Consider the following 26,222-nt stretch of genomic DNA (forward strand, 5'->3'; position numbering starts at 1 on the left):
GTTACCTCTCACCCTAACTGGTTCCTCAACCTCATCAACCTCTTCAACACGCAAACCCGCATTTTCATTTCTCGGGCCAAATTCCTCCTCATCTCCCTCTTCTTCATCTTCAATGTGAATACTGACATGGTCAAACTCTTGAATAATCGTCTGTCGGTGACGAGGGGTATTGTTCGGGCTGATGGCCCGGGTCTTTCATGGTTTCGGTTTCGGTTTCTGGAGTGTCGGGCTGAATTTTGGGGTTGTTGATTAGTGTTTATTGGTGGTGGTAGGTCATTATCTGGTGGGTTTTGATTATTCGGTGGGTTTGGTTCGGGTTGGAAAACATTAATTTCGGGTGGTGGTTCTTGGTTTTGGTTTTGGTTCTGGTTCTGACCTTCCATATCTGGCTGTCTGATCTGAGCTCAGTTCTGCCGAGCTAACCGTTCAATTTCTGGCTCGTAAATCAATGGAGAATTTCTTACTGAATAACGGGCGTGCATAAACCTGTTACCTGCACAAATAACACACCCCGTGTAAAATGGAAAATAAAACTAAACTAAAAATAAAAATAAAACTAAAAACTAAATTAATCTAAATTAACTAAGAAATCAATTAATCACGAAAAAACTAAGCGCACTAACTCCCCGGCAACGGCGCCATTTTGATGACCGTCGTTTGAGTCATGAAAAAACCTAAGCAGCTAGGGTAAGTCAGGTATCGTATCCACCAGGAGTATGTGGTCAGTGTGAAGTGAAATCAATTTCTAAACTTATGAAGTAATTCAATTAAAGTGCTGATCACACTAGCAAATGGTTTATATGTTGCAACAAGCAAGCAAGTAATCACGTGTTCAATCAATTAATAAAGACAAATCACACCCGGGAATCCAAGCAATTAACCTAACAGCAAACTCATGCAACTTAACAGATTAACAATCAATTATTAACACCGATTGACTAACTAGACAAACCTTAGGCATCAACGCTTACTAACACACGGCGCTGGTTATCGAACAGTCCCTGCCAGTGTGACTCAACTAAGGGAAAGCGTATGCTTCATCACATTCAACTAGTCAAAACAACCCTACGAGCAATTAATATAGCAACCGGTAAACTAATCGTTCTGATCGACAAAAACCTAAACCGACTGAATGCACAGCAATACTAAACATCAATACTCATAGATTAATCAAAGATCATTACAATCAATTCATTCTAAATACATGAGAAAAACTGAAAGATACAATATTCTACATCCCGGGTATGACTCGAAGAAACTAGCCGCGCATCGGCATCTCTCGGGCCTCGGTTATGATCTGGTAGGCCATATAGGACACTTAGAAATGATTGGGGATGATCGGGACTTGCTCTTCTGCTCTGGAAATCGCCTGGAAGGTGAAGAATGGCGTCTAGGGTCGTCAAGAACGTAATATAAAACAAACCCTAACTTTCACGATTCTGGGGACCATCGCGTAGCGCGATGGCCTCCTCTCCTGGTCCATCGTGCTACGCGATGGACCAAAGTCAACGCAGGAACTTATAGGGCATCGCGTAGCGCAATGCCCTACCTTCAACACCCATCGCGCTACGCGATGGGCCTCTTTTCTCAGCAACATCGTTTAACTGCCTCGGTAAGCGTGCTGGACATCCCGGGTCTTCATTCCATGCTCATACAGGTCCAAATTAAGCGCGTTAAGTACCTGTGACCTGAAACACAATAAACATGTATGAAGTACCAAAGTTCCTATAATAAACGAGTAAAACAAATACGTTAACCCAAATAAATATGTACAAATAAACCGAACATCAATACCTAGACCTGTTCCTCTTATGTTGGAGGCACCATCGGTATGCAAAGTCCAACCTTCCCTAACATTCAATTGTTGAACTTCCTTTTCAACTTCTTCAAGTATATCCTGGCTAAAATCAGCCACAAAGTCGGCAAGTGCCTGAGATTTGATGGCTGTTCTTGGATCATACAAAATATCGTATGCACTAAGTTTCACAGCCCATTTTGCCATCCTACCTGACATTTCTGGTTTTCTCAAAACAACTTTAATAGGATAGTTAGTTTTTACATGTATAGCATGAGTTTCAAAGTAATGTCTTAGTTTAGTGGAAGCCATTATAAGTGCTAAAATTAACTTTTCAAGATAAGAATACCTGGATTCAGCATCTAGTAGACTTTTACTTACATAATATATTGGATGTTGTTGATCTTCATGATCCTTGACCAAGACGGCACTGATTGCACTCCTAGAAACGGCTAAGTATAGGGATAAAGGTTCACCGACTGGCTTCATTGAAGTGGTGCTGAGGATAAGTATTCCTTCAGGGATACCAATGCCCTTTCTTGCTTCTCTCCCCCATTCGAATTTTTGATTCTTCCTCAGTATATCATAGAAGTCTTTACACTTCTCTGAAGATCTTGAGATGAATCTGTTGAGAGCGGCAATTCTTCCGGTCAGTCTTTGGACATCTTTGACGTTTTTTTGGTGATTTGATATCTAGGATGGCCTTGATCTGCTCAGGGCTTGCTTCTATTCCTCTCTTAGTGACCATGTATCCAAGGAATTTTCCTGCTTTGACCCCAAAGTAACACTTGGTTGGATTTAACTTCATGTTGTATTCATCCAGGATATCAAATGTTGTTACTAAGTCTTTGAGATGATCCTCAGTCCTCTTTGACTTTACCACCATGTCATCTATGTAGACTTCCATCATGTCCCCCAGTTGGTCTTTGAACATCATGTTGACGAGCCTTTGGTATGTTGCACCTGCATTTTTAAGTCCAAAAGACATTGCAGTATAACATTATATACCTGTGGGAGTCATGAAGGCTGTATCTTCTTGATCTGAATGCTCCATTTGAATATGTTGAAATCCTGAGGATGCATCCATGAAGGTTAGCAGTTCATGGCCAGCGGTTGCATCCACCATTGAGTTGATGTGTGGAAGTGGCAATGGATCTTTTGGACAGGCCTTATTCAGGTCTGTGAAGTCAACACATACTCTCCATTTTCCATTCTTCTTCTGGACTACAACTAGATTGGCCAACCATTTAGGATATTGGACCTCTCTTATCATCTTGGTCTTGAGCAGCTTCTGCACCTCTTCTTGTATGATAACGTTTCTCTCAGGAGCAAACTTTCTTTGTTTTTGATGTACTGGCCTGAAAGATTTATCTATACCAAGTTTATGAGTTATTATGGATTTAGAGATACCTGTCATATCTTCATGTTTCCAGATGAAGGTAGAAGCTCTTTTCTTTAGGAACGATATCAACTCTATCTCAATATCCTTAGGAATACTTAATCCTAATAATACTTTGATCTCAGTATCCTGAAGATCCAAAGATACTTCCTTTACATCCTGCTCTCTTGCTTGCAATACCTTCCACAGTTGTTTCTGTAATTTCTATGCTTGAGTAGGCTTTGTAGTCCACTTCATTGATGAAGCATAACATTCTTTGGCATCTTGTTGATCACTCTCAATTTTGATGACTCCCCAAGGACTTGGGAGTTTCACTCACTGATGGTAGGTTGAGGGTACTGCCTTCATGCTGTGGATCCAGGGCCTGCCTAAAATCACATTACAACAAGATAGAGAGTCAATAACGCAAAAATTTTGTAGGGAGTTAGTTCCTTCAATATATATTGGAAGTTTGATTTCTCCCAAAGTGTTCTTGGTTTTGCCACTGAATCCGACAAGGACCGAGGATTTCAGGATAATTTCCGTTTCCGGGATATCCATTTTCTTCAAGGCATCCATCTGGATAATGTTCACAGAGCTTCCTCCATCAACGAGTATCCTGCGCACAAAACAGTTAGCTATACATAAAGTAATTACCAAACCATCATGGTTGGGATCTACAAGATCACATCTATCCTCCTCATCGAAGGATATGATTCTTTGAGTTGTCAATGTGGAAGTACGGAGAGGTCTTTCTCTGTTGTCCATCTTCTTTTCTCTGGAATGTTTCTTAGCTGCTGAATCCGAGGTTCCGCAGATGTCAGATCCTCCCGAGATGAAGGATACCACCTTAGCTCCGGTGGTGGAGAAGGTGCCCTTTCAGGTATCTTGACAGGATCCTGACTTTTGTTCTTATTTCTTCCAAATAGTTCTTTCAGATGTCCTCTGCTGAGAAGGTATCCTATCTCCTTCCGAAATGCTACACAATCGTCAGTGCGATGGCCAAAGTCTTCATGGAATGCACACCATTTTGACTTGTCTTTGTTTGATCCGAGCTTCTCATTCTTCTTAGGCCATCTAGCATTGTCACCTAAATCCTGCATGGCACAAATCACACCACCAATATCAAGGTTAAAGAAATATTCGGATATTTTAGGATATTCTTCGTCATCTTCGTCTTCTTCCACAGTGTGGATCTTGGGATTATCCTGCTTGGAATAAGGCTTCGGCCTAAAGAACTTTTGTAGAGAGTCGGACTTCCTGTTGGTAGACTCATACTTCGGGATAACCAAGCTTCCATAAGCCTTCTTGTCGTCCTCCAGTCGAATGTATCTTAATGCCATGTTTCTGACTTCATCAAGATTCCTGCATGGAGTCATGACGAGGTCGTCATAGAAAGGAGAATCCTTCCTAAGTCTCATCTTGAAGGCTTCAACAGCAGCTGCCATGTCAAGGTTGAGGATTTCCAAAGCTTCCCTGCTAAACCTGATTATGTAATCCTTTAAGGATTCATTGTTATGCTGAACAATCCTATATAAATCACCTGTCATTTTCTCAAAAGATCTACTACAAGAAAATTGATTGTTAAATAAGTTAATTAAATGAGCAAAGGAAGTTATAGTATTGGAATGAATACTTAATAACCATTTGAGGGCTGGCCCTGTTAGTGTTGAACCAAACCCTTTACATAGACAGGCTTCTTTGATTTCAGCGAGGATAGGGTTGACCTCCATCCTTTCTCTGTATTGAGCTACATGCTCCTCAGGATACGTAGTGCCGTCATAAAGTTTCATGTTGGGCGTCTGGAATTTCCTGGGGATCTCCACGTCGCATATGGGCCAAGTGAACCTGGAAAGTTTGTGACTGCCCTCCGGAACTTCAGCTATGGGACGGATTATCCCGGGAATATTGGAAATCATATCTTTCATTTTCTGTAATTGCTTGGCTATATCGGGGGATATCCCCTTGTCCTGCACAGATCCACGGTTAGTGTATAAATTAGAATTAAGTAAATTGTTACCAGGATCTTCGTTAGGTCTCTGGTATCCTGAGCCTGGGTGGTTAATTCCTCCATTGATGGTATCCCCAGGATAAGGCGGTGCCTGCATAGGGATGTCATCTCCAACATGCACTTCCGAGGACACCATAGGGGATCCTGATGATAATATGCCGGCAGGCAAGGTTGAGCGAGGCTGCATGTTGATGGACCCTAGCCTCGTTGGTCCGGGTAACTCCGAGGATACCGAAGGAAAAGCTCCCCAGTATCCTGATTGCTGCTGCGATGGAATCATTGCTGATTGTGTCCCCAAGGATCCGGGATTCTGAAGGATAGATGATCCTGGAGAATCAAAATCAAGGACCCTGGGCATGATTGGAGTGGCCTCCTGCCTTGGTTTCTTTTTGATTCCTTCAATCTCCTTGAATAGCCTTGAGTTGGTCTTCTCTTGCTGCTCTATGTGCGTTTTAACTTGTTTCATCAAAGCAAAAATATCATTGTTAGAAATAACCGAGTCTACCCGTGTAGAGGATCCTGCGAATGGTGGAAGTTCTCCTATGGGCTGAGTATTTTTCTTCGGCAGTGGTGGAGGTCCTGGGTTGACACTTGAAGCAGTAGTGACCACTAGAGAAAAGACTGAACTGGTTTTTGGTTGTGCGGCAGCCATTTCCTGGGAACGTTGCAGCGAACGTCTGCGCGAGGCTTCTCTCCTCTGATGACGGCGAGATAGCAGAGGCATTCTATAAAAGTTTTAGTTTTGTTAATATCTTAGCGCAAAGTATAATCTTATAAAGCTTGGTTTCGCGGGGTTAGATACCATCAACAGTTAAAGTAAAACATGAATTTGAATGCAAACTTAATACAGATAACAAATTCGAATCGAGAATCGACAATTCATGTATCACCATGACTTTCCGAATTCTCAATTTAAAATGACTAGTAAACGAGTATTGGAGATTGACGATTCATGTATCACCATGACTTTTCAATCCTCTATAAAATATACAAGAAAATGAGTATTGGAGGTTGACAATTCATGTATCACCATGACTTTTCACGTCTCCAACCTCAGAACATAATCGTAAATGGAATTTGAAAATCAACTATTCATGTATCACCATGACTTTTCGGATTTTCAATCCCAACAAACGAATATGTAAGTAAAATCAATAAAAAAATCGAAATTAGCAAAAATCGAAATATCGCGAAATAAAACATAAAACCATACGCTGCGTCTGCGCAAGCATATTTATAAACAACGAGTAATTAACAATAAGCGCGCAAACATGAGATTTCTCTCATGCGCGAGAAGGGACTCTTAGGTATTCTAGGCCGTTACGTCTAACCACCTATCCTAAAGTCAACGAGCTCTGATACCAATCTGTAACACCCCGACCAAAGGCGGATTATACATCGGGGCGCCACATATTGTTTCATTACTCGTGACACTATTTGGGTGTCAATATTTAATAAATATATTCATTCGCGCACGCGCAACGTAAACACAAGATAACATAAATCAACATAAATCATTATATTATAAGGCAAAATATTCGAACAACAATAACTTGTCTTGATACATTTTAATCTAGGTCCAAAAGTAAAAACGTCCTACGTGTCCACAAGCTCCAAATGTAGCTACAGCAAACCTGAACATGTGTTAAAATAAAACGTCAAACACTTGCGTGTTGGTGAGAAATCAAGTTTAATAGATAATAGATAACAATAATTACTGCGCGCAACACGTGTATGTCTGGTGTTTAACAAGGGTGTAATCAGATTGTGATCAAGCCTAAATAGATCATAGTTCATAGTTCAATCCGTGCTCCCAAATGAGCACAAAAACAAGAAAACATCTGTGCAAGTGTAAACAAAAGAAAACCGTAAACGATAGGTCTCCCGTGTTCATCCAATGGATCCATGAAAACTTCAGAATAGGCCGAACAAAGCGGTTAATGATACACACATACAAATAAACAGCCAAGTAAACGTCCTCAACACATGGGATACTGCGCGACTAAAGTTCATAAACAAGTTTAAGACTCAAGTTTGTACGAACACATGAACATCCCAAAACATTAAAAATAAAAAGGGATTAGGTACGAGATTACTCACTTGATAAACGGTGCGGTGTAAGATAAAGCAAGAACCAACTCTTAACAAGCAAAGTTATCCTATAATTAAAGATTATCGTTTTAATGATTTGTTTTAATGTCTTGAATATATGATAGCATAGTAATATGTATCTTTAACAAATTATTATATATATATTATAGATTACCGGAAAACAGGGCAGAACAGGAAGGAAGACGGAGGCAGAGAGGGAGGCGGCTGAGGAAGAACAACGGCAAGGAGCAAGAGAGAACAGGAGAGTTTAAGTGCTTTGTGTGTGTAGTGTTAGGAAAATAGCATTATTATTTATAGGGAACCCTAGGGAACACAATCCCTAGAAAAGGGGAAAAGATCTTCAACAGGATCAAGCAAAAGATAACAAAAGCAAAAAGGTTCCAAAAGCAAAAGATATCAAAAGATATGGCAGCTGCAGGGGACAAGGAAAAGCTGACAGGTAACAGTAAACAGGCATGGGAGGGTCAGATAAAGGTACTGGTCAAGCATGGAAAAGCAGATCTCAAAAGATAATGTCAGTCACTTTTTCTATCAACCAATGGGGTTGGTGCGCATGCTGCGCCAAAAGTGGCTTTTCTGACATAAGATAGGTCAGGTCAACAGCACAGAAGATAAGACATCACAAAAGCAAACAGGCTGGATAAAACAGAAGAAAAGACTTAAGGGTTTAGCGCGAGAAGGCTGAGCGCGCGAAGGCAGACACAGAAGGTCAAGAGTGCGTGAGCGCGAAGGCAGACAGAACCAACCTTAGCGCACCGCGGGAAGAACTACAATTCTAAGCGTGCCACGGGAAGAACTATATGTCTTAGCGCGTCGCAGGAAGAACTATAATCCTTAGCGCGTCGCGGGAAGAACTGTATCCATAGCGCGCTGCGGGAAGAACTATTTTCCTTAGCGCGCTGCGGGGACAGTTCGCCTCGCGTATCGCAGTAACAGATGGTCTTCACGCAGGCTTCCTTGTAAGGAGTCTGGCGCGTGGAGCTGCGCAGACAACCTTAGGCGGGAAGAAACAAAGGACAAACAAAGAGAGAAGGGGGGGGGGGTTCAAGGCTCAAAGGGTTAAGCAGAGGGGCGGGACGGCGACAAGAGATAGAAAGGGTGAGAACGGCGGAAAGAAAGAGAAGAAGGCGGGAAGGAAATTATTATTAGTAATATATATATTTTAAATGTCAAGTTTTAAAAGAAAATAATTAAATTTTAAATCATAAAAAGAATCGGATCAGAAAACGGGTACCTGGGTCGGGTCGGATTCGGGCAGATGTCACAGTCTCCCCTACTTTAAGAAATTTCGTCCCGAAATTTATCTCGAAGTAGGCTGCGCAGAGAACAGGTGCGGGTACTTGATCTTCATTTGATCTTCCCTTTCCCATGTAAACTCGGCTCCGCGCTTGGACTGCCAACGAACTTTCACGATAGGGATGCGACTGCGCTTGGTTTGCTTAACCTCGCGATCCATAATCTCAACAAGCTTCTCAACGAAATGCATGGATTCATCAACTTGAACTTCATCAAGTGGAATGTGAAGGTTCTCGTCGGCTAAACACTTCTTGAGATTGGATACATGGAACGTTGGATGCACATTGCTGAGCGCGGGCGGCAGGTCAAGTCTGTAGGCAACTTTTCCCACACGCGCGAGAATCTTGAATGGCCCAACATAACGAGGAGCAAGCTTACCTTTCTTCCCAAAGCGGACAACACCTTTCCAGGGCGACACTTTGAGGAGAACAAGATCACCAACTTGAAATTCGAGAGGCTTTCGCCTGCGATCTGCGTAACTCTTCTGTCGGCTTCTGGCAGTCAGCAGATGATCACGGATCTTGGCGATTTTATCGGTTGTCTCTTGAACAAGTTCGGGTCCTGTGATTTGAGCTTCACCCACTTCGCTCCAACAAATCGGGGAGCGGCACTTACGACCGTAAAGTGCTTCAAATGGGGCCATACCGATACTGGAATGATAGCTGTTATTATAAGAGAACTCGATCAAAGGCAGGTGCGAATCCCAATTACCTCCAAAATCAAGAACACAAGATCGGAGCATATCCTCAAGAGTTTTGAATAGTTCGCTCAGACTGTCCGTCAGTCTGAGGATGATATGCAGTTCTCATGTCCAAGCGAGTTCCTAGCGCAGATTGGAGAGATTTCCAAAAGCGGGATATAAAACGGCCATCGCGATCGGATATGATGCTCAAAGGAGTACCATGACGGCAGACAATCTCTTTGACATAAAGCTGCGCGAGTTGCTTAACACGGTAGTTTTCACGAATGGGCAGAAAGTGAGCAGACTTAGTCAAACGATCCACTATTACCCAAATGCTATCATGTTTGCTTGCTGTCAAAGGTAACTTGGTAATAAAGTCCATCGCTATACCTTCCCATTTCCACGTAGGAATTTCTGGTTGTTCGAGCAAACCGGATGGGCGTTGATGTTCAGCTTTTACCTTAGAACAAGTCAGGCATTTAGCTACGAACATAGCAATATCCTTTTTCATACCGGGCCACCAATAAGTAATGCGCAAATCCTTGTACATTTTATCAGCGCCGGGATGAATAGAATACCGAGATTTATGCGCTTCACTCAGGATATCAGCGCGAAGATTCTCATCAAAGGGAATCCAGATGCGATTTAGATAGCAGAGAATTCCACTCAGATTAGGGACAAAATGAGCTTCCGCGCCACAAGCTAACTCGGCGCGAAGGTTACCATTACTGATGGATGCGCGCTGCGCGTCACGAATGCGTGATTCAAGATTGTTCTGAATCGGCGCAAAGTGAAGCTGCGTGCGCGGCAAGATACAGTTAAGCTGGCAGGGTTTGCGGCTGAGCGCATCGGCTACCACATTAGCCTTACCAGGATGATACCGGATCTCACAATCGTAATCGCTGATGAGTTCGTTCCATCGGCGTTGTCTCATGTTAAGTTCCTTTTGACCAAAGATGTGCTGAAGGCTTTTATGGTCAGTGTAGAGGATACACTTAGTACCATAAAGGTAGTGTCTCCAGATCTTCAAGGCAAATACCACTGCGCCTAGTTCGAGGTCGTGAGTTGTATAATTCTTTTCATGAATCTTGAGTTGCCTTGATGCGTAAGCGATAACCTTGCCTCGTTGCATAAGAACACAACCGAGACCTTGGTTGGATGCATCGCAATACACGACAAAATCTTCATTACCCTCAGGTAGCGCAAGGACAGGAGCTTCACACAACAAACGCTTGAGCGTCAGAAAGGCTTCTTCTTGCTTCGAGCCCCAAATATACGGTTTACCTTTGTGCGTCAGAGCTGTTAAAGGCAATGAGATCTTTGAGAAGTTCGAAATAAATCGCCGGTAGTAACCAGCTAAGCCCAAAAAGGAACGGATTTCGGTAGGAGTGGTCGGTGTAATCCAGTTCTTGATTGCTTCAATTTTGGATGGGTCGACATGAATACCCATTTTGTTCACAATATGGCCAAGGAACTGTACTTCATCAGACCAGAATTCACACTTGGAAAGCTTAGCATAGAGTTGCTCAGTTCGAAGCTTTTGCAACACCAACCGAAGATGTTGCTCATGCTCGGCCTTGGTCTTAGAATACACCAGAACATCATCGATAAACACGATCACAAATCGGTCCAAGAAAGGTCTACACACCCGATTCATTAGATCCATGAAAACGGCGGGTGCGTTGGTTAAACCGAAGGACATGACCAAGAATTCAAAATGGCCATAGCGAGTACGAAAAGCAGTCTTGGGTATATCTTCATCGCGGATGCGCAACTGGTGATAGCCAGAGCGGAGATCGATCTTGGAGAAACAAGAGGCACCTTGGAGTTGATCGAAGAGGTTGTCAATACGCGGTAAGGGATACCGGTTCTTAATGGTGAGCTTGTTCAACTCGCGGTAATCGATACACATGCGAAACGTACCATCTTTCTTTTTAACGAACAACACCGGAGCACCCCAGGGCGAAGAGCTAGGGCGAATGAATCCTTTAGCTGTCAACTCTTGAAGTTGGCTTGCCAATTCTTGCATTTCAGCGGGTGCAAGACGATAAGGAGATTTGGCTACGGGGGAAGCACCAGGGACAAGATCAATACGAAACTCGACTTCCCGAACGGGAGGTAAACCAGAAAGATCATCGGGAAAGACTTCAGGAAAGTCACGCACGATGGGGATTTCAGAAAGTTTCTTCTTTCCTTCATCGGGTATAACCACATGGGCTAAAAATGCAATACACTTCTTCCGCATGAGTCTTTGGGCTTCGGCGCAAGACATAAGCTTAAGACCACTGGAGGGTTTCTCGCCGTAGATGTGAAGATCACCGTTTTCTCGAGGAATGCGAATCAACTTCTTGGCGCAAATAACTTCGGCGCGATTATTCGAGAGCCAGTCCATACCAATGATAACATCGAAACTTCCAAGAGGCATGGGGATGAGGTCGATTAGAAAATCATGCTCATTAAGGTTAAGCGTGCAATCTTTGATCACGGAGTTAATTAAAACAGTTTCGCCATTAGCCAATTCAACTGAAAAATTTTCTTTTAAGTTATCGCGCGGTCGCGCAAGCTTCTGCTCAAACGCGCGAGAAATAAAACTTCTATCGGCGCCAGTATCAAAAAGTACGGAAGCATAATGTCCGTTAAGCAAAAATGTACCATTAACTACGTCATTATTCGCTTGCGCTTGGTGCGCGGTTATATTAAATGCTCGGCCGCGCGTCACTTGGTTTGAGATTTGGTTAACTGGGTTCGCTTGCGTAATCTGAACTTGTAGTCTCGGGCACGCGTTCCGGAAATGACTGGGATCACCGCAGTTATAGCACGACCTGGGTCGTGGATTAGGGTATGTTGGTTGAGGGTTTTGCGGGTAGGTTGGTGGTGTTTGCGCGATTGGGTTGGCGGGAGGGACTCTACAGTACTCAGCAGAGTGACCAACGCGGCCACATCGGTTACATTTTCGACACGGGGTTTGGGTTGGGTGGTGAAGTTTACAGGTTGGGCAAAAGGGGTGGTTTCCTGTGTAAGGTTTCTTAGTTGGCGGGGCAGGGAGTGCCGGATTGGTTAAGGCATAGTTGTGGACTACAGGAGGTGTTGGGTAGGTGGGTTGCTGGACAATGGGCGGGCTGGTAAGCGCATAGGCTTTGCGCCTGCGCTTGAGGTTGTTACGGTTTGAGGGTTCTAGTTTGGTTTCTGTTGGTTCTGGGACAGTCTTGGTGGGTTTGGTCTTTTCTGATCCCCGCAGGAACAGGGTTCCTGCTCTGACATGGTTGTCGCTGAGCACAGCGGCCAACTCGATGGCGTCAGAGAGGGTTACTGGGTTTCTGGCCCATACAGAATCTTGAATTTCCATGGGAAGACCCCCAAGAAACTTCTCGATGGCTCGGCGGGAAGGGGTAACTAGGTGAGGGACAAGCAGGCTTAGTTCATGGAAGCGCGTCGCGTACTCGCGCGCTTCGCCACTGTATTGCTTCAAGTTCCAAAATTCTTCCTCCAGGCGCTTAACTTCGTTGGGAGGGCAGAATTCTCGCGTCAGAATTTCTTTGAATTCCTCCCAGGGCATGCTAGAAGCAGCTTCTGCGCCACGCGCATGAGCTACTCCATTCCACCATGTAAGCGCTCTAGATTCCAGGACACTGGAAGCATATAGGGTTCGTCTGTCAGGAGGGCATTGGGTATGGAGGAAAGTGTTTTCAATCTTCTCGAGCCATTGGAGCATCACGGTGGCTCCTTCAAGCCCTGTGAATTTCGGAGGGTTACCCGCATTAAAGGACTTAATGTTGTAACCGGAGGTATTGTTTTGGCTCAAAGCTTGGGCTATTGCGGCAGCCATTTCCTGGGAACGTTGCAGCGAACGTCTGCGCGAGGCTTCTCTCCTCTGATGACGGCGAGATAGCAGAGGCATTCTATAAAAGTTTTAGTTTTGTTAATATCTTAGCGCAAAGTATAATCTTATAAAGCTTGGTTTCGCGGGGTTAGATACCATCAACAGTTAAAGTAAAACATGAATTTGAATGCAAACTTAATACAGATAACAAATTCGAATCGAGAATCGACAATTCATGTATCACCATGACTTTCCGAATTCTCAATTTAAAATGACTAGTAAACGAGTATTGGAGATTGACGATTCATGTATCACCATGACTTTTCAATCCTCTATAAAATATACAAGAAAATGAGTATTGGAGGTTGACAATTCATGTATCACCATGACTTTTCACGTCTCCAACCTCAGAACATAATCGTAAATGGAATTTGAAAATCAACTATTCATGTATCACCATGACTTTTCGGATTTTCAATCCCAACAAACGAATATGTAAGTAAAATCAATAAAAAAATCGAAATTAGCAAAAATCGAAATATCGCGAAATAAAACATAAAACCATACGCTGCGTCTGCGCAAGCATATTTATAAACAACGAGTAATTAACAATAAGCGCGCAAACATGAGATTTCTCTCATGCGCGAGAAGGGACTCTTAGGTATTCTAGGCCGTTACGTCTAACCACCTATCCTAAAGTCAACGAGCTCTGATACCAATCTGTAACACCCCGACCAAAGGCGGATTATACATCGGGGCGCCACATATTGTTTCATTACTCGTGACACTATTTGGGTGTCAATATTTAATAAATATATTCATTCGCGCACGCGCAACGTAAACACAAGATAACATAAATCAACATAAATCATTATATTATAAGGCAAAATATTCGAACAACAATAACTTGTCTTGATACATTTTAATCTAGGTCCAAAAGTAAAAACGTCCTACGTGTCCACAAGCTCCAAATGTAGCTACAGCAAACCTGAACATGTGTTAAAATAAAACGTCAAACACTTGCGTGTTGGTGAGAAATCAAGTTTAATAGATAATAGATAACAATAATTACTGCGCGCAACACGTGTATGTCTGGTGTTTAACAAGGGTGTAATCAGATTGTGATCAAGCCTAAATAGATCATAGTTCATAGTTCAATCCGTGCTCCCAAATGAGCACAAAAACAAGAAAACATCTGTGCAAGTGTAAACAAAAGAAAACCGTAAACGATAGGTCTCCCGTGTTCATCCAATGGATCCATGAAAACTTCGGAATAGGCCGAACAAAGCGGTTAATGATACACACATACAAATAAACAGCCAAGTAAACGTCCTCAACACATGGGATACTGCGCGACTAAAGTTCATAAACAAGTTTAAGACTCAAGTTTGTACGAACACATGAACATCCCAAAACATTAAAAATAAAAAGGGATTAGGTACGAGATTACTCACTTGATAAACGGTGCGGTGTAAGATAAAGCAAGAACCAACTCTTAACAAGCAAAGTTATCCTATAATTAAAGATTATCGTTTTAATGATTTGTTTTAATGTCTTGAATATATGATAGCATAGTAATATGTATCTTTAACAAATTATTATATATATATTATAGATTACCGGAAAACAGGGCAGAACAGGAAGGAAGACGGAGGCAGAGAGGGAGGCGGCTGAGGAAGAACAACGGCAAGGAGCAAGAGAGAACAGGAGAGTTTAAGTGCTTTGTGTGTGTAGTGTTAGGAAAATAGCATTATTATTTATAGGGAACCCTAGGGAACACAATCCCTAGAAAAGGGGAAAAGATCTTCAACAGGATCAAGCAAAAGATAACAAAAGCAAAAAGGTTCCAAAAGCAAAAGATATCAAAAGATATGGCAGCTGCAGGGGACAAGGAAAAGCTGACAGGTAACAGTAAACAGGCATGGGAGGGTCAGATAAAGGTACTGGTCAAGCATGGAAAAGCAGATCTCAAAAGATAATGTCAGTCACTTTTTCTATCAACCAATGGGGTTGGTGCGCATGCTGCGCCAAAAGTGGCTTTTCTGACATAAGATAGGTCAGGTCAACAGCACAGAAGATAAGACATCACAAAAGCAAACAGGCTGGATAAAACAGAAGAAAAGACTTAAGGGTTTAGTGCGAGAAGGCTGAGCGCGCGAAGGCAGACACAGAAGGTCAAGAGTGCGTGAGCGCGAAGGCAGACAGAACCAACCTTAGCGCACCGCGGGAAGAACTACAATTCTAAGCGTGCCACGGGAAGAACTATATGTCTTAGCGCGTCGCAGGAAGAACTATAATCCTTAGCGCGTCGCGGGAAGAACTGTATCCATAGCGCGCTGCGGGAAGAACTATTTTCCTTAGCGCGCTGCGGGGACAGTTCGCCTCGCGTATCGCAGTAACAGATGGTCTTCACGCAGGCTTCCTTGTAAGGAGTCTGGCTCGTGGAGCTGCGCAGACAACCTTAGGCGGGAAGAAACAAAGGACAAACAAAGAGAGAAGGGGGTGGTTCAAGGCTCAAAGGGTTAAGCAGAGGGGCGGGACGGCGACAAGAGATAGAAAGGGTGAGAACGGCGGAAAGAAAGAGAAGAAGGCGGGAAGGAAATTATTATTAGTAATATATATATTTTAAATGTCAAGTTTTAAAAGAAAATAATTAAATTTTAAATCATAAAAAGAATCGGATCAGAAAACGGGTACCTGGGTCGGGTCGGATTCGGGCAGATGTCACAATAAAGTAGCTTAATATTTATACCAAAAATATATATTTGCATAGTTACTAGTTCATAGGTTTTCAAAATACTAGTTAACATAATACAAAACACCAAATTAGTAGTTATTAAGTTTTTATAATACCTATACACAAATACCTAGTTATTCATAATACTTAAAAGCAACTAGAAACTAATTAAATGCAACTATTATAACTGATCAAGGCCTCCTGCAGCAAAGTGGATAGTGTAGATCCAATTTGGGTATGGCTTGATCAACACAACCAAATCCACCCTGAAACTGGTCTAGGAGGCGTTAACCCACATCGTCGCTACAAAATGATAAATGGAACTGATTTAGCTACGATTAATAGTCGGATTATTCGATTAACAACTTCTAATTCAAGAATCAACCAACAATTATGAAAATGACAGTCACCTGAGAGAGCGGCGTTATCCACAAACAACTCGAGTATCCATGCCATTGAGTTGATGATGATGATGATGATGATGATGATGATGATGATCGATTGGGGATAATGGAGCTGAAGATGGTGATTATAGGGGATGCCGGCTTGTTAGGGTTGTAAATTGTTAAGTTTGGGGGGTTAATATCGACGGGGAAGGGATATTGGGCAAATAGACGGATTTGTCCCTTTGCTTAACGGAACAAAATAACGGGGATCTAACGGAAAACTAAAATTGAAATAAAAGTGCCACCACAAGGCCCATATATGCAACAATGGCATTGCGGGATTGCAACCTGCGTTTTTGCAATTAACTCTAATTATCAGTGTTTTAAAAACCAGTTTAAACCGGCCGGTTAAACCAGATTTCGCACGGTAGGCCGGTATTTTGAGTCCGGTATTTTTGGCCGGTTTGCTAGAACATCATACCGGCGGTTTTTTCTAAAATACCGGTTTTTACCAGCAAACCAGTTTTATGTCCAAGAAATTTTTGATATTTGCGGCCTATATTTTATCAAAATTACTTTTAACCCAACAACTAATATTCAAACGTGTAAGCTTTATGACTCTTTTTATAAAATTGAGTGCTTTTGTTTAATTTTTTTAATATTGATTGACTTTTTGATTATTTTATGTTATGAAATCATTTACTTTTGGGTTATTTTTAGAGTTAAAAATGTATTTATAAGGTAAATTATTCAACCGGTTGAACCTCCTGATATAACGCGGTTCAACCGGTTGTACCATTTTTTAGCCTAATCCGGTTCGTGTAAAATACTGGTTTTTAAAACATTGCTAATTATAAGCTACAAACACTTGGTATACGGGTTCAAGAAACTTTAAACCATCGCTAGTTTTACTCGGCTTTTAAAAAAAATCAACACAATTTTCCTATCGATTTGAACTCACTCGTTTTGTGTAGAAAACCAATGGGACATTAAAATACAATTTTCTAGTCCAATTTAAGTCGCTTTCTTTGTTGAATTTTTTAAATTGGCCGGTGTAGTCCAGCTTTCAAAACATTGGAAAAACTAAAAAAACACATGTTTATACTATAAATAGTTAATAAATAAAATAAAAATATTTTAAAACAAATTTTAACATATTATGTGCACCCCATTAGCCTACTTTTACAATTTTATATGTTTGAGTCACTAAAGAAGAAGATAAAATGTCATCACCACTCTCACGGAATAGTTCGAATAGTTAAAAGTTCGAGTTGTGAGGGGAAATTTATCAAAAGTATCTTTTAAAGACAAAAATGTATTTGTTTTTTTTTTCTCTCTCACACACACAAATGATAAGTTTGGATTCAATGCTAAATTTGGTTATGAACCTTCAATATTTACACTTTGCTCACATCTTTTTAAAATATCATACTTTTGTAATCAAGTCGTGAATCGTGCACGCTAATCAGCTTCACTCTTAATCCCATCGAAAACACAAACAAAATACGTAATACGATGATTTTCAATCGACTTCATTCAAGTTTCAACCTTTGGTAACCCAATAACTTCTTCTACCAATGACAACACTTTGTAAATTACTTTTTGTCAAACAGAATCATCGTTAGCCTCGAAACAAGAAGGGAATTCTCCCTTTAACCATCCTTCAGCGTGAAAATAAGTATCAATTCTTAGCAGAAAAGTATAATCGGAACAGTATAAGTTAAGTTTAAATGTGAGGATGAGTGAGTGAAAAATCGGTTAGTGAAAATACCAAAATACCCCTAAAAAGTATATAAACTTTTAGAAGACTAGTTAAAAATGTGAACTTAATTGCAACGGAAATAAAACTTGGAAAAAGATAGATTTTACACTTGTGAGTAGTGCCCACATCCTTAAAAGATTTTGTACTTTTGTGGTCAGTCTGTGCCTGACACAGGAACTAATAATAATTTGGATCAAAACCCCAAACAAAACCGGCTGAAGCTTGGACAGATCGAAGAAAGCCCACATTTAAAATATGATTGTGGTTGTGGTTCCATATAAGCTCCAGTGGTTGCTTTTAATTTTATGCAGCTTCATGTTCTTGCTCTTGACTCATGGAGAAAAAATAACAAGATCAGATTTCCCAGATGACTTTCTCTTTGGAGTTGCCACATCAGCATACCAAGTAATATGCTTTACTTTTTTTTTTTTAATTATTTTATGAATTTATGTTGATGTGGTGTTGTAATGTAGATTGAAGGTGCATATGATGAAGATGGCAAAAGTCTCAATAATTGGGATGTATTTTCTCTTTGCCCAGGTAACACCACTTTATTTTTATATAATTTAGGCTTCTTTTTATCCATTTTTGTTAGGGGTGTAAATGACAAGTTTTAGGTACGCGGGTTGAGTTCTTCAATCCTAACCCGACCCATATATTTATTCGTGTTGTGTTCGGGCCAACTCACTTAAAACTGTGTTATGTTTAAGTAATTACTGCGAATCATATGAAACTTTTTGTCACTTGTGTTGTTTTAATTGTTTTAGTGTATTTATCTCTCATTCACAATTAACAAACTTGGGTTCATTTATTTAGCTCGAGATTAGTATGAGCGAATGGGAATGATGAATTGCTAGTTTGAAATAATAAATAAAATTGTTGCGGTGAAGAATAGATAAAGTTATATATTTATTTCTTTGATCTCAAATATTTAACTTTAAAATTTAGTACTTTTCATCTTTGAAATCAAAATATTAACTTCTTGAAAAACTCTTAAACGGGTTAACAGGTCAACCACTTTTTTACGAGTCTTGTTTCGGGTTGACCCACTTTTTAAACGGGTCGTGTTCGGGTTGACCTGCTTAAGAAAACAGGTGGTGGCAGGTGACCCAAAACCTTTTTTTTCCGTGTCGTGTCTGGGCCTTGTTTTGAGTCGTGTCTGGAATTGCCGACGCTAATTTTTATGTTTCTATGTTTTGCTTTTTCATGTGTAGGCAACATTTGAAATGGTGACAACAGATTCGTAGCCGATGACTATTATCATCAATATCTGGTCTCGATTTTTTTGCCTCTGTTTTTCTTTCAATTCCCTTCAAGAAAAAGGTTAATTTAGGATAATCATGATCATAGAGAGATGGTCTCCATACCAATTTTAGTGTTGTTGAACATAAAGTTTCTTGCTTTATTTGTTTTCTTGTTTAACATTATTGAATATAGAAACATAAATAGGTTATACTGATAAAAGTTTGCTAAGCAGTCTATGATTAGATACATTTTATATAACTTATTTCTTTTTCTTGTAAGATCCTTACTTGGATTCAGTCCTATATATGATGTGACTTCATAATGTTTTACAAAAATAGGCAAATCTTTAGATAATATTTTTAATTAATCGCGGTTGAAATTTATTCGAATTTTCATTATTTATTTAGAAGCGTTACTTTCAGTTCTGTAAAACTATTGAAATTAATTAACCGTCCATTTCAGAAAGATATTGAGCTCATACGATCTCTTGGTGTAGATCCTTACTGTTTCTAAGCAGCCCATGATTAGATTTATTTTATAACTTATTTCTCTTTCTTGTAAGATCCTTACTTAGATTCTTTTCTATATGATGTGACTACATATCTTTCATAATGTTATACAAAAATAGGCAAATCTTTAGATAATGTTTATAACTAATGGCAGTTGAAATGCATTCAAGTGTTTCATTATTTAATTTAAAAACGTTACTTACAGTTCGGTAAAATGATTGAATCTGATTAATCAACCGTTGCAGACAGATATTGAGCTCATACAATCTCTTGGTGTAGATGCTTACCGTTTTTCTATATCATGGTCAAGAATTCTTCCAAGTAAGATATGTAACTTAAAATAAAATTCCACTAAGGACCAAAATTTTCGTTTGTTAATTAAAATCTGAATTGTATCAGGGGGAAGATTCGGTGATGTTAATCCAGATGGGATTATGTTTTATAACAAAATATTGGATGAACTCATACTTAGAGGTGGATAATATTTATATAAAATTTTCAACTTAAAACTAAAGCATACTAATTGCAACTAAATTGCAGGAATTAAACCATTTGTAACAATTTACCATTTTGATTTTCCTCAAGAGCTTCAAGACCGATACGGGTCATGGCTCAGCCCATTAGTGCAGTAAGTAAAAAAGATTCATTTCATGAATTTCATTTGTTCGTTTCAAATAAACAAAAAATTAACCATTTTTAATGCTTTCTTTTTAGGGAAGAATATGTTCATTATGCAGAAACATGTTTCAAGAACTTTGGCGACCGAATTAACCATTGGATCACTATCAATGAACCAAATTTATATACACAAATGGCTTACCAGAAAGGAAAATATCCACCTGCTCGTTGTTCACAACCATTTGGCGATTGTGCAGCTGGCAATTCTGACACCGAGCCTTTAATTGTTATGCATAACATGTTATTGGCACATGGAAAGGCTGTGAATATATACAGAAGAGATTATCAGGCAATCAGTTGACTTTAAAGTTGTTTTTTTCCTTATTTTGACCATCCGTTGACTCTAGAAATGTATGTGCAGCATGAACAAAATGGGACAATTGGGATTGTTGTAGATTGTACAATGTATGAGTCTTTGACAGATAGCGATCTTGATCAAGAAGCTGCTAACAGGGGTTTGACTTTCTTGATTGGCTGGTATGCATAATTATGCACATTTGGATATTTGACTTTATGAAGTCAAATCAAGATTTTTATAAAAGTTTGTGTTTTTATAAAACAGGGCGCTGGATCCACTAATATTTGGTGATTATCCCTCGGAGATGCGAAAGTATCTTGGAAACCAACTGCCACAGTTTTCGAGTGCCGAAAGAAAGTTTATATCAAACAGCATTGACTTTATTGGAGTCAACCATTACACAACTACTTATGCAAAAGACTGCCTTTATCCTAGTTGTAGCGAAACCGCCAATCGATCAATTAGTGGTTTTTTGGATACAACTAATGAACGTGACGGTGTTCAAATTGGTGAACCAGTATGCACACATAACCTTTTTTTCATTCATTCTGTTCTTTACTAAATTTTACTAGTTTTATTGTTTAATATTGTGACAGACAGGCATTTCAGTTCTGCCAGTAGTTCCAAGAGGCATTGGAGAAGTGATAGAATATTTAAAGAGTAAATATGACAACAAACCAATGTTTATCACTGAAAACGGTACGCTTATTTAGTTATTTCACTGTTTACTTTCTGAATGTGGTCAACTCTAAATTCCTAATACACAGGATACTCCGAACCACAAGCTGAAGGACAAGTTCAAGATCCGATTCAAGATTTCAAGCGAATAGAATTTCACCAAATGTACATGTCATCTTTGGCTCAAGCAATAAGGTGATTGTATCATTTAAACTCAATTGACTTATTTCTGTTTTGACCGGCCAAATTAATATTAGAAAGGGGATTTTCCAGGGATGGTGCTAATGTAAAGGGCTATTTTGTGTGGGCATTGTTGGACGATTTCGAATGGATCATTGGGTATAGAATCAGATTTGTATTGTATTACATTGATCGCCAGACGCTTGATCGGATCCCTATATTGTCTGCAAAATGGTATCAAGATTTCTTGAGAAACAATACCCGAAAACCAGGACTCAGAATATTAGAGTTGGTGCACAATAAAGCTGACTCATACAGATTCTTTCTGGCAAACAAACATGTGTTGTTACTTGTTAGTGTGAATTTTTATGTTAATGATTTAATGCAGGAAACTTGTATGATGTGTTCTTGTATTTATTATAAACATATAAACTTTATATTTATATAATTATATCTAAACATGCAGGATGCTTGCAAATATTATATAAACATATAAACTTACTAAACTATTGTAATACTAAAATATAGCCACTTGTTTGATTTGTAATGGATTACCTTTTTAGTTAAGTAATATTTAAATTTTCATTGGCTGTAAGTATTTTATATATCTTGAAATCAAATTTCACATGTGTGAGTTTCAAAATTTTGCTATTTTCTCACACTTATGTAATATTTAAATGTATATTTTTGTCCTGGTTTTTTAAAGTAATATTTAATTATAACCGGTGACATACATGACAACATTCTTGGTGAGAGATTGGTTTAAAAAGTAATAATATAATAAATTAATATTCACGGGTCTATGATTCAAGATTTTAAGATATGATTAATGTTTTATAATCTAAATGTCAATTTAATAATTATATTATTTCTTACAAACATATTATAAGTCAAAAACTGAAAAAAGCGAATGGCCACGTTTCTTATTATAAGTCAAAAAAAAAAAACAACACTTTAGTGCTAGGGTATAACTTAAAAACTAGTGTCTTTTAGCAGTTATTTTTTGACAACTGTCATTGATAGTTATAATCTTAATTCGCTGGCCCAACTGCACCACTGCAAGTAATATGCAATGCACAAACTGATGCATATATTCAAAACTCTTGTTTTTGACCGTTGACAGACACAATATATGATGGTTGGTTTTGTGCTGCTGCTGCTGATGCTACTAGCAGCTCAGGGATCCATTAATGGTGATATTATAACAAGATCAGATTTCCCAGATGGGTTTTTGTTTGGAGTCTCCACTTCCTCCTATCAAGTATTTTTTTTTTTTTTTTTATTGAATTTCGGTTAACTGATGATTAGTGGTGTTGTAGATTGAAGGAGCAAATCATGAAGATGGTAAAAGTGTCAACAATTGGGATGTTTTTGCTCTCTCACCAGGCAACATTGAAGATGGTGGCAATGGATTCATAGCTGATGATCACTACCATCAGTACCTGGTATCTATGTTTTGCTCTTAAGTCTTAATATTTTTAAACTTAAACTTTATAAATTATAAGTGATCTCCATGTCAACTTAGTTATTTTGGGAGTGATAAACGAATCAGCTTTATTTACAGATATTTCCAAATAAGTGTCCGTATATGTTTTCTATGTCGCACGTACAATGGGATTTCATCGAGCTATAATGTTTATACAAACCGCACAATGTGTTTTCAGTTTATGCTTATTATTAACCGTTGCAGAAAGATATCGAGATCATACAGTCTCTTGGTGTAGACGCGTACCGATTTTCTATATCATGGGCAAGAATTCTTCCAAGTATGTGTACAATTATTAAAATTTTTAAGTGGATAGAATTATATTCTTGTTTCTTGATCCAAGATTGTTCTTGAGTTACCAGGAGGAAGATTTGGTGAAGCTAATCCAAATGGGATTTTGTTTTATAATAAAATATTGGATGATCTTGTACTCAAAGGTAATATGGAAATCAACTAGAAGTGGGAAAATGGACGGGTTTGGGTTATGGGTCAAAATGATCATTTTTTTGTGCGGATTGAATGGAGTCAAATGGGTTGACCCGAATTTCTTTATGTAAAAAGATGTAATTTTTATAAATGTGTAACAGGTTTTATGCATTAGAAATAAACTAACTGTAAATTCCAACTAATGCAGGAATTGCACCATTTGTAACGATTTACCATTTTGATATTCCTCAAGAACTTCAAGATCGATACGGGTCTTGGCTCAGCCCGTTAATGCAGTAACTAAAAACTAACTCATTCCATCTATTCAATCCAAATAAACAAAAAGTTGACCATTTTTAATACTTTGCAGGGAAGATTATGTCCACTTTGCAGAAACATGCTTCAAGAACTTTGGTGACCGAGTAAAGCATTGGATCACTATCAACGAGCCAAATTTATTCACACACATGGCATACCAAAAGGGAATGTATCCTCCGGCCCGTTGTTCACCACCGTTTGGCAATTGCTCAGCTGGAAATTCTGACACTGAGCCTCTAATTGTTGTGCATAACATGCTATTAGCACATGCAAAGGCTGTGAAGTTATACAGAAGAGATTATCAGGCAACCAACTGACCAAAAAATTGACTTTTTTTTTTACTATATCAAGAATATTTGTTGACCAAATAAATGAACTTGCAGCAAAAACAAGGTGGATTAGTTGGGATTGCTGTAGATTGTATGATGTATGAGCCTCTAACAGATGATGATCAAGAAGCTGCTAGCAGGGGTATGGCTTTCAATATTGGCTGGTATGTTATTACACACACACACACACACACACACACACACACATATATATTTTTTATATTAAAAGGCAACAAAACTTGATGTTGTTATTGTTGAATAGGGTGTTGGATCCACTAATTTTTGGTGATTACCCGTCAGAGATGCGCAAGTATCTTGGAAATCACCTGCCAAGATTTTCGAGTTCAGAAAGTAACTTTATGAAAGACGGCATTGACTTTATTGGGGTCAACCATTACACAACTGCATATGCAAAAGATTGCATTAATTCTAGTTGTAGTTTAACTGGAAACCGTGCAATTAATGGGTTTGTGGATACAACTAGAGAACGGGACGGTGTTCCAATTGGTGATCTGGTATGTATGAAGTATAAAGTGGTCTTGTTTACGTTGGCTTTTCGTTAGTGTCATTGTTTAGATGTATTGACAGATGGGCATCGAAGTAATGCGTGTAGTTCCAAGAGGCATCGGGGAAATGATAGAATATTTAAAGGAGAGATATGGCAATAAACCCATGTTTGTCACTGAAAATGGTATGCCAAAAATGTTGACTTTTTGAATTTTGTCAATGTTGATCCTCACATGTTCAAAGTTGTAGGGTATTGTGAACCGTTAGCGGCAGATGAAATTCAGAATGTACTTGAAGACGACAAGCGCATAGAGTATCACAAAATGTACTTGTTTTCTTTAGCCCAAGCAATCAGGTAATTGTCATATCACTTTCACGGGTTGATGGGCCAAGTAACGGGTTCAGCCCGAATTGGGTATCTTTGAGTAAATCAAAATCTCACCTATAAATATCACAATTTTGACAGTGATGGTGCTGATGTAAGAGGATATTTTGTGTGGACACTTATGGATGATTTTGAATGGCATCATGGGTACCTTCCCACATTCGGGTTGTACTATGTTGATCGGGAAACACTTGATCGGATTCCCAAGTTGTCTGCAAGTTGGTACAAAAATTTCTTGAACCAGCAATATATCAGAGAATATGTTAGTTAAGGTTTTAGTAAAGTTGTCACTACGGATTGTATAAATGGACTTAGGCTTCTCATGTTACACCTTCATTTTCATTATTTAGACAAAAAAATTTAAATATCAGATTAGTTTAGACAAAATATGGTGTTGTAATGGTACGAGTAGTAGAATAAATATGTGGTTTGTTGTATCACTTATGGTTTGTTATGGTTTGTTATGGTTTGTTAAATATCAGATTAGTAGAACACGTTGTTATGGTTTGTTACTGTATGTGAACTTATAAGCCATGGAAAAGACTCAGCCTCATCATGTTGGTCCTGGAGCGAACCCTCAGCAAGTATCATGGTGAACATGACTCTAAAATCTTGAACTTGTGATTTATAGACTTCTAGTGTATAAGCTCGATCTAAGATATAGCCAGTGTATCTAATTCTTTTATGCTAGATATGCAAGATTATTTGAAAAAAATAAAAAATACATGAAGTCGATTGGGTGGAGAGCCCTTGCCAACGTGGCCCACCCGACCCAACCTTTGGAAGGTATATTTGGTTTACCAACTTAAGATACTCAAGTTTCTTAGTGTGAAAAAAAAAGAAAGAAAGGAATTTATATATTAGGACCTGGAATAATATTTACATGTTAATTGATGTGTTCCTAGTAATTTATTTAATTGAGTTTAAACAAATAGCTACTTTGCCGCAAAATTGGTGATTCAGGGTGATAAATGTTGTCTGTTATGAGTTTAATCTAAGGAAGGTGTAGTGATCACGGCTATACTTTGCTTTATAAAGTTTTAAACAAGTATTATGAAATTAATATAAAATTCTATACATTAAATTATTAAAGTGTGCTTTTCTCCAAATAAATATTTAAATAAATAATTTGAACATTTTGTCAACCAACACTTTTTTTTGCTTAGATGCATGGTTGCAACTTGCAAATGAAGCAAGATCATGC

The 26,222-nt window shown here is 39.1% G+C and overlaps 1 protein-coding gene and 1 pseudogene across 2 annotated transcripts; both read left to right on the top strand.

Moving 5' to 3' along the window:
• The first annotated feature begins 18,234 nt into the window (after positions 1-18,234).
• Positions 18,235-22,055, top strand: LOC143531818 (beta-glucosidase 18-like; annotated as a pseudogene). Its single transcript, XR_013135088.1, has 13 exons — positions 18,235-18,384; positions 18,453-18,519; positions 19,194-19,252; positions 19,979-20,054; positions 20,133-20,207; positions 20,274-20,361; positions 20,448-20,700; positions 20,773-20,888; positions 20,974-21,226; positions 21,306-21,408; positions 21,477-21,582; positions 21,661-21,969; positions 22,034-22,055. The product of XR_013135088.1 is annotated as a beta-glucosidase 18-like (transcript).
• A 640-nt stretch (positions 22,056-22,695) lies between these two features.
• On the top strand, positions 22,696-25,306 carry LOC143531835 (beta-glucosidase 18-like). Its single transcript, XM_077027043.1, has 11 exons — positions 22,696-22,828; positions 22,887-23,012; positions 23,258-23,333; positions 23,416-23,490; positions 23,688-23,775; positions 23,850-24,102; positions 24,181-24,290; positions 24,389-24,641; positions 24,715-24,817; positions 24,883-24,988; positions 25,100-25,306. The coding sequence occupies exons 1-11, from the start codon at positions 22,700-22,702 to the stop codon at positions 25,287-25,289; spliced, it is 1,509 nt and encodes a 502-aa protein (XP_076883158.1). The 5' UTR covers positions 22,696-22,699; the 3' UTR covers positions 25,290-25,306.
• Positions 25,307-26,222: the final 916 nt, after the last annotated feature.

The sequence above is a fragment of the Bidens hawaiensis genome, unplaced genomic scaffold (assembly GCF_021521415.1).
Source record: "Bidens hawaiensis isolate Kalapana, Puna unplaced genomic scaffold, B.hawaiensis_p1.1 tig00009253_1, whole genome shotgun sequence".
In the NCBI taxonomy this organism is placed as follows: domain Eukaryota; kingdom Viridiplantae; phylum Streptophyta; class Magnoliopsida; order Asterales; family Asteraceae; genus Bidens; species Bidens hawaiensis.

What these genes read in the sequence shown, in the direction of transcription:
- LOC143531835 (XM_077027043.1), top strand. Translation starts at nt 22,700, where the DNA reads ATGATGGTTGGTTTTGTGCTGCTGCTGCTGATGCTACTAGCAGCTCAG. An exon ending in GGATGATCTTGTACTCAAAG is followed by an intron (nt 23,491 to 23,687) that starts GTAATATGGAAA and finishes CAACTAATGCAG; the next exon opens with GAATTGCACCATTTGTAACG. An exon ending in TCTTTAGCCCAAGCAATCAG is followed by an intron (nt 24,989 to 25,099) that starts GTAATTGTCATA and finishes CAATTTTGACAG; the next exon opens with TGATGGTGCTGATGTAAGAG.